The sequence below is a fragment of the Fragaria vesca genome, linkage group LG3, assembly GCF_000184155.1.
Source record: "Fragaria vesca subsp. vesca linkage group LG3, FraVesHawaii_1.0, whole genome shotgun sequence".
In the NCBI taxonomy this organism is placed as follows: Eukaryota; Viridiplantae; Streptophyta; class Magnoliopsida; order Rosales; family Rosaceae; genus Fragaria; species Fragaria vesca.
Window position 1 is genome coordinate 16002283 of NC_020493.1, and position 8859 is coordinate 16011141.

General features: G+C 37.7%; 1 protein-coding gene and 1 non-coding gene across 3 annotated transcripts; both read right to left on the reverse strand.

The window, feature by feature from the left end:
• Positions 1-1077: 1077 nt before the first annotated feature.
• On the reverse strand, positions 1078-2586 carry LOC101309430. 2 transcript variants are annotated; one of them, XR_184249.1, is made up of 3 exons: positions 2374-2586; positions 2168-2271; positions 1078-1417 (listed from the first exon to the last, which is right to left on the reverse strand). It is a non-coding gene; the product is annotated as an uncharacterized LOC101309430 (transcript). The 2 variants fall into 2 exon arrangements; XR_184248.1 differs by lacking the exon at positions 1078-1417 and having other exon boundaries at positions 1820-2271.
• Positions 2587-3148: 562 nt separating this feature from the next.
• Positions 3149-6809, reverse strand: LOC101309916. The gene is made up of 9 exons (XM_004294419.1): positions 6418-6809; positions 5769-5874; positions 5427-5643; positions 5210-5328; positions 4888-4977; positions 4422-4448; positions 4193-4291; positions 3935-4042; positions 3149-3618 (listed from the first exon to the last, which is right to left on the reverse strand). The coding sequence occupies exons 1-9, from the start codon at positions 6795-6797 to the stop codon at positions 3250-3252; spliced, it is 1515 nt and encodes a 504-aa protein (XP_004294467.1). The 5' UTR covers positions 6798-6809; the 3' UTR covers positions 3149-3249.
• Positions 6810-8859: the final 2050 nt, after the last annotated feature.

The window sequence follows — 8859 nt, forward strand, 5'->3', positions numbered from 1 at the left end:
AAGCAGTAAGCGTGTAAAGAGTAAATTCCATATAAATCGGAAAGTTACCATAAAAGTGAAATCCACTCCCCCACTTTCCATTTTTAGTCATCATTCATTCAGTCATTCTCATAACAATACAAAATTTTAGTCACTAAGAAGAAAATTTAAGTTGCCAAAAATGGAAAGTGGGAGTGAGGATTTCAATTTGGGGTGTGGATTTCACATCCCTACATTTACTAACCCTACCAACAACTAATTTTAGATGATCTTAAAAGAACTGAAAATACTTGAGACTTTATTTAAAAAGGTTAAGAAACTGGAAAACAGATCCTCATTTTAAGTATGACATATTTATCGGAAACACTATCTATCCCAAACCAATAAATGTGTCTGCATCATCAGGAAGATTTCTTATACTCTATAAACTGACCAAGGAAATAAAAATAAAACTAACTACTTTTTAACTCTGAGACAACCCTAATATTTTTCTTTCATGAAGCAGCTCAATAAACTTGCAAAAACTTGCATTTTTTTGGGATGATTAGTTGATACTTTGCCTTCTTATCTTTGTCTAAATTACTACTAAACATAGCCATGCAACTCTAATAAATTAGCCTAATAAGCACACAAAGGTAAACATGTAGCAGTTCTCCTTTCAAAAGATCTCTCACTCTGGCATTTATCCGAGAAACCATTTGCATAAAAAGATACTGGATTTATTAATATCCCCTACTTTGGCGTTGAACATTTCGGAACCGACACAAAATAAACAATCATTTAAAGAGCAAAATTATTTCTTATGTGCGAAAACACAAAAATAGTTGTATACATATCAACATCTTTTAAGGTTCTCAGACTATCAGGATTCCTTACATCTTCATAAGGACTTTGATTGTGATATTACTTTACTATGTTCAACTAATCTAACAAAATATCAAATAAAGTTGCGACTAACCATAATATTTAACTACCAAGGATTAATTCACATAAACTATAATATCCTAATTCCAAAGCTATGGACATTATATTGGTGCCGGATTAGTAAAGCAATGGAAACCCAGCTATTATGATTCCATCAGGATCCCTTCCAGTAATTTACTTTCCCAAGAATAAACTCTCATGACATTTTATTCATAATTCATTACTTTGAGACAACTGATTCGATACGAATTATATGACATAACTTTAAAACAGTACAAGAACATCTCAGTCATGAGTGTAAACTTCAATTCACCATGTAAAGAGTAGAAAAATTTCAAGAGATGCCAGAGATTTGCTATATAATTCTAACAAACATGTTCAGTAGTTAACCTGGAAAGACAAGCGTTCTCATTTTCCAAAAGAACTTATCAGCCAACTCAAGAACAAAGGAAGAACTCTTTTATCTCTGCAAGCACTCACTCCTAGATAGGACTGAGATAGTTCACAAATCTACCTGTCACATGGGCAAAGAAGAACATACTACAGATCATGTAACTCTCAAGAAAGAGCTAAGAATACATACACAAATAATCTAAACCACAAATATACATGTCCGAGCATAAAGCAGATACCATTGCTAAACTAACTTTCTTATTTCAGAACAAGTAATTTTATCACCAATGATCATCAGAAGAATAGACCACATGTATTTCCCTCAAAGACACTGTTAAGAATAGTCTTTCTTCTTTCTATATAAGCTGAGATAGTACAGGTAAAATGGATGAGCATTCCGTCAAACATAGAGACAACAAGAAAGCAGCAGAGCCCAGTAGCCTTCTATAACATTTCCTACAACTCTCACACAGATGCCTAATCTATCTGCTCAATAAAACCAAGACATGTTTCAATATTGTTACTAAACACACTCCTCGATGATGATTCGGTTCGACCTGCTAATTTTACAGCTAAACACAACTCCTATACGGGTATTTCTAACAAAACCAAAGAAACTAATATGCCAAATTGATATAAAACTAACATTAATTTTCCTACAACTCTCACACAGACTCAATAGGGAGCTAACACTACAAGTCGGCCCTGTCAATATCGGAAATGTTGTCACTCTTAACTACCTGCTCAGTAAAACTAAGAGACGTTTAACATTGTTACTACACACTGTTTTCGGTATTCGTCAACCTGGTAGTTTAACAGCTAAACCAAAGAAACTAACAGTCCCAAATTGAAAGGGAGGAGTAGGAGTGACCTTCAGAGGAGGAGGCAGCTAAATTTGGGAGCTTAGAAACAAGGCAAGCAGCAGCAATGGAGCTGTGGAGTGGTTGAAGCGAGCTCAATTCCCTTCGCAACACCCTTTCAATCCACAAATACACAAACAATAATATCATTACATTTTCATAAATTGAAAACATATATATTTATCTCTCAGAGAAGATTAAGGATTTAGTGGAGTACCGTAAGGTGGGACAACGAGGCATCGAATTGGAGCGAATGGAAGGGAGGCATGTGGTTCTTGAAATTCTTGGCGGCGTTGTTGTTGCTGCTCTGCAAAACGCGCGCAGAATTGTGGCTCTTCCGGCGACTGAAGCTGACATTTTTGCGTCTCTGTGGTTTCGTTTAGAACCCTAAACCTCTGCAAAGCCCTTCTCACAGTGAAATGAAATCCCCAATTTTGTGTTTCTTTTCTACCCCTATATTTATTCGTGTTATTTTTACCTCGCAGTAAATCATCAATCAGCTGACGTGGCACAGTTTATACCTCATACTGAGTGCGGTGTCTGACTGTCTGCCTGCTCTGGTGGGGAAGATTGAGGAGTTTATTCACATGGATTTGGGGATGGAGGTTGAATGGGAGTACAGGGAGTTGAAGAGGGCGGCGATGAGGAGGGAGAAAAGGAGTTGGTTGGCGGATGCAATGGAGAAGAATGCAGCAGAGAGAAGTGTTTTTTCTATAGACGGGGTCAAGTCAGAAACTTCATGAAGAAGAGCAGCAGCAGCAGCAGCAGGAGCAAGAGGAGGGAGACGATGACGGTTTCAACAGGGAACTCAAACAATCTGAAGCATGATGGTAACAATCTGGATTTTGCTATTCAGCAAGTTGTGTTTATCTAGTAAAATCAGGGCAAATACAATTACAGAGATGAACTAAAATCTAGATTCCTGAATCATGATTAGTAAAATCAGGGCAAATACAATTACAGAGATGAACTAAAATCTAGATTCCTGAATCATGATGTACATGGATTAAGGTAATTCCATTTCAGTATCTATACTGCAGTAGTCTACACGAATCATTTCTGAATAATTTTATACATACATTCAAATTCCAAACTATTTATCGTCTACTGTTGATGTGGTTATAGGAACTGACCATCTCCCCAAATGGGCAGTATAGTTTATACACCGAATAACACCTTTCCCACTAGGACCATCTGGAAAGTCAATGATACTGATGCTTCCTGCATCGAGATGAAACGATCCCAACCATTCTTTTGTCAAACCCAAGCAGTGCCCCAGCAATGCTATGTGCAATGCAGGGTGACTAACTGCAACAACAACTTTCTCCGGTGCCGTTTCATCAGCTACTTCTTTTAGCAGAGACTGCCATGCCTTCTCAGATTGATCCCACAAAGTTTCCACGATTCTGTCCTCAAATCCATTAAGCCAACCGGGGTGAAGAGGTGGAATCTCCGTTCCGTTCTGCAAAAAAAGAGATGCGAAGAAACTTAGGAGAGAAAATCAAACAAACAGAGTGAGAAAATGAAATTACAAAACTAGCTTGTTCACAGTCTCGTGGACTCTGTTGCACTAATAGGTAATAAAGGGGTTTCATGCGTGCATTTTTCATGGTAGATGCTCAACTGTTCTATTGTTTGGGATAAAATCATGTGGATTTTTCCATGTCTATGTTCAGCTCAGTTATGACTTAGGTCACTCAGTTACTATGCCTATTAACCCAACAACCCTGGCATGTAAGACGTAAGATATTCTTGAAGATGATGTTTGGGGGACTTGCCTTATTTGACTTCTGAAGAATGTTTTCAACATCAAGGTTCTCCATCTGCTTCATCTCCACATACCGTGGCGCAGAGTCAGCTCCCAAGCAATCTGCAGCTTCTTGTACCTACAACAAATTTTAACGACTTAAAAACTCTCTTAAACAAGAGGATGTTAATCTCCAAAACAGAATGAAAAATAATTTGGGAACAAAAGAAATAGAACGAATACATTTCACACATATTGAGTGAACTTAGAGCATCTAGAATGATCTTACCCTGGAGATGGCAACTGCTGTTTCAACACAAGCTTCCTTGGGACTGCTAACTATAGAGTTCACTTTCAAATCAAGAAGTAGCTCAGCAATTTTCTGGGCCTGTAATGATCCACAAAAGAACATCAAATTCAAATCATACGAGGATGTTATATGAAAATGTAAAAAAACAAAATAATAATAAAAATGAAATAAAAAATTAAAACTTAATAATAAAAAGTAGGTACAGTACCTTTATAACCCCAAGCATGTCCATTGGCTGTTCCCCAAAAGAAAATAAGAAAATAAGTATGTTAAACATGGAACTTAATAATTAGGCCTATGTCTTTAAATATTTCCAGATTGTTCTGGCATGCACAATTTTGTTATCCTAAATCTTTATATGATCTACACTATTTCCAGGCCAACCGTCATATGACTTATACTAGTTATTGCTCTAGAATAGCATTTCAAATCTCAGTTAACATAAATTTGGCAGAGAAGCACCATTCTTCATCACTACCACTAAACCAAATATGCTTCCAACTTAATTAGAAGCTCCAAACTGCCACTGATTGCAATAGGAATGACGGAGTATCACTTCTTTCTTCGCATTACAATCCAACCGCTATTCAAATTGAACCAATTGGTTGATTCAAAGAATTTAAAGGATTATGACCAAAGACTTTGCAATGCACTTTAAACTCATTGTGTGATACCTCTGCACTCATCTGTGTGGATCCATGACAGACAAGTATGATCCGCTTACTAGTTTTCCTTCCTCCTGAACTTCCAGCTTCAATAGGGGTCTGCACTAATATTGCAATACCATTTAGAGTACAGCTTATCCAGTTACAGAACCTACATAGCAGTAAAACCTTCATGAACGACATACATAAACAGAGGGAGGGGGAGTAGGGAGAGAGACAGACAGACATACTTCCTAGTTATAACATTATGGAGAAGGTAGTTTAAGAATAGTTTAAGAATCAGTTGTGATCCTTTATTTCTATTACTATTTTCACTAAAGATGCTTGATACCTGGTTTAGACGATTGAGGCAAATATATGGTGACCCGCCCTCAGCATGAGGGGTGAAGTCCAGCACGCTTACACCACAATTGCTCTGAACTAAAGTCCTGAAATATTCTGTTCCCAGTCCTGAATTTTTTTTTCGAAGGAAGAGTTGTTTAGAGAAATGGAACAATGATGTCTGAAAAGATATTTTAGGTACATCTAAAACAGAGAATGGAAAATACCAATAGCTGTTGCAAGGAGAGCCTGATTAACAGCATTATGAGCAACCACTAGAACAGACCTGCTTTCATGCAATAGTATTCTGGTCCAGCAGCTCCTAGCACGTGCCCATAACTCTCTCACTGGGTAATGACCATCAATACAAAAATTTGGTGCATCTTGCTGCCATTTTTGAAAAGCTGCACCAAACTTTTGTTTTCCTTCTTGCTTTAAGAGGCCCTTCAATCAAAAAAAAAAAATCTTGCATTAACAAACACTAACAAATTCACCTCTTTATGTTGGAAGAAGTCCAGCTGATGGTGACTCAACAACACAATTGGTAAGGAAATAACAATAGAACTCACCTGAAACGAGTACAAGTCGATTTCCCTCAAATCAAAATCCATAATGATTTCCTCTTTGCGAGTGTCCCATATAATTTCAGCTGTTCTCTTTGACCGTGCCAAGGGACTGCAATACAAAAACACATTTTAGCACGGAACAGTCGTCTCCCCATGGTGGTGTGGCCTCCCACATCACTACAGAGCCCATCATTATATTTAAACTAAGTAACTCACTCTAACACCATTTTATATTTTCACCAGTTAATTATCATTAAGACTTAAGATAGTCAACAAAACAGGTCATGGCTTAATTTGCTCAATTGTACCCGGCAGTAGTATGAATCTAATTTGCTAATGCACGACACGGAAAAATTCCTCAAAGGGGTAGAAGTAGCATAAGGCATTGATCATAGCTGCACACACTATCATCCTACAATATACTACTAAGCTGTAAGTACTAAATAACACATTGATAACCATAGCTATAATTTCATAAAAGTTTCTTTCTAACCTTAAGAACTAAAACTCCAGTCACACCAATTCACACTCATCATGTCCCAAACAATGTAATTGTCTCTTAAGCAGTTAAGAATCAGATGATAGCTGCAGCAATTAGTGAAAGACTCAAAGTCACAGGCTACCGAAACGAAGCGAAATCGCAGAAACAGACCTGGCGAAGCAGACGTCGAAGGTGTCACCGATGAGCATTTGGCGGGAAGTCTGGGCCTGAGCCTCGCCTTTCTTGGTGAGCACAGAGAAATTGGAGCTGCCTTGGATCCTACCTTCCTCATTCCACGTGCTCTGCCCGTGCCTCACCAGCACCACTCTCTTCGCCGCCTTTAAAGCCGGGAACGGCGACGACGTGTAGAGCTCATCCGGTCCGAGCTGATCGGAGGAGGAGCCGTGGACCTCTTGCAGGGCCGAAGAGCATCGCGAGATCCTGAGGGGATTGCTAGGGTTTGGCGGGGTTGTGCGGATTGGGAGGGATGGGGGGAAGAAGAAGAGGGTGGAGTTTTTGTGGAGAAGAAGAGGGGGAGTGACTGAAAGCATTTGGGATTTTGTTTTATTTTCTCTATTTTTCGCGCTAGGAATTGGAATGAATGAACATGTCTTTATATGGTTACCCTTGTTTTTTGTTTTTCTTTTTTCTCTATTTTTTTATATAAAAGAAAAATAAAATACTACATAGAGAAATCACAATGACCAGTAGTGTTCACCTGATCAGTAATTGACCAAAAAATGCATGGTCAATCATTGTTGGATGTAAATCCAAGAGTGGAGAGAATTATTTTTAAGTTGAGTTGTTTTGTTTTTAACCTTTGGATGTAAATCTAACGATGACTGACCATGAATCTCTTAGTCAATTACTGACCAGGTAAACACTACTGTCACGATGACAATATCCACCTGACCGGCTGGTCCAAAAGACATTATATAAGTATTATATTTGAGATACTTGGGTAAAATAACAGAGTCGACTTCAATCCACAAAGACATTCATATATCCTTGTGATAATGTCTCATCCACCGCAACACTTCCACATCCATTATACAAGAGACATCCATTTCTTTGGCAAAGCCACCCAAAAAACAGGACTCACTACAATTAAAGATGCATCTAGTTAGAAGCACCATAATTCAATCGTTAAGTTCAACTGTATTTATAATAAAATAAAATAAAAACTTTTGAAAGACTTTTCTCTTGAAATGTTGACTAAGTGGTCGGTCCAAGCTTGATGCCAATAAGGAATAAGCGACCTGAAGCCCGATTAAGTGAGACAGGCCAACCTGTTTACCACCTCTAAATGTGACGTTATCAATTTCAAATTTACTTTGGTCATCATCCCTAACTCTCCTAACTGTCTTTTGCCTTCTAGAAGAGCACTCTCTTTTGCATGAATATTTACATGGTTTAAAGTAAATGAAATTTAAACTTTTAATGGAGAGGCTTCATTTTAATTGGATTTTACGTTCTAAATTTTCATTTCTACTCTAGAAAAAAGAAAAGAAAAAAAAAGTTTTCATTCAAATTTATAACGGTTCAAAAGATTTGCAGGAGTTAACAACTAGCAACTTTAAGCAGAGAGACACATGTCTTTGTGTAATTGGCAAAAGAAAAACTAGGAACCCAAAGGAATTGTTACGTTTTAGGAAAGCCGTTCAGGTTTCAAGATAAAAGGTTGTTGGTCTTTATCTCTTATCTCTCATTCTTCAATTTTTGAATTTCAAACTTGGCTCTCTCTCTCTCTCTGAGATTTGAAATTCAAAATTGTTTGGGGTTCCTTCCGCCGCTCCGGTGCAACCAAGCACCGTCGTCAGTCGCTGCCCCTCCGCTTCCCCAACACAAGGTAAAATCCTTAAGCTTGCCCTTTCCTTTTCTCTTCCGTTTGATTCTTCTCAATTTTGGTATTCGTCTTTGCAATTTAATTGAATCTTACACTAACGATCATTTATTCTCTTCAATTTCACATCTAGGGTTTTAATTTTGGTTTTCCTTGATTCAATTTCAGATAGATTCACGACGGTGGGTTTCGGACAATGTGGGTTTCAAATGTCCCATGGTTTGATATTTGATCATCATTTTGTGATATGATCTCGATTAGCCCTTTCGATTTGTCTCGGTAGCATTTGTGAAATCTCAATTCGAAATATTAGTGCTTCCTCTATTCATACTACCAGGACAAACACTTTAGCCGATGAAAAAGTTTCGTCGGCCTGTTAGCTTAATTCGTCGGTTAAGATCTTAGCCGACGATGGATCGTCGGCTAAAATTTCATCGGGAAAAGGTCGTCGGCGATGACTTTAGCCGAACGAAAAAAAAAAAATGTTGTCGGCTATAGTCCCACAATTTAGCCGACGAAAAACATATCGTCGGTTTTTTTCCCAGACTTTAGCCGACGAAACGATAAGATATTCGTCGGCTAAAGTGTGTAAATAAAAAATTTAAAAAAAAACTATAGCCGACGAAATATAGTCTGTTTCGTCGGCTAAAACCCTTATAAAAAAAAATTAAAAAAATAACTATAACCGACGAAATATAGTCTGTTTCGTCGGCTAAACCTTATAAAAAAATTTTAAAAATAACTATAGCCGACGAAACATGCCATAATTC

Excerpts from the sequence above, each read along its gene's own strand:
- LOC101309916 (XM_004294419.1), bottom strand. The coding sequence starts at position 6,797 with ATGCTTTCAGTCACTCCCCCTCTTCTTCTCCACAAAAACTCCACCCTC. Across the intron at positions 5,329-5,426 it reads TCTCCTTGCAACAGCTATTG|GACTGGGAACAGAATATTTC; the intron begins GTATTTTCCATT and ends AAAAAAATTCAG. Across the intron at positions 3,619-3,934 it reads TTCTTCAGAAGTCAAATAAG|AACGGAACGGAGATTCCACC; the intron begins GCAAGTCCCCCA and ends CTTTTTTTGCAG.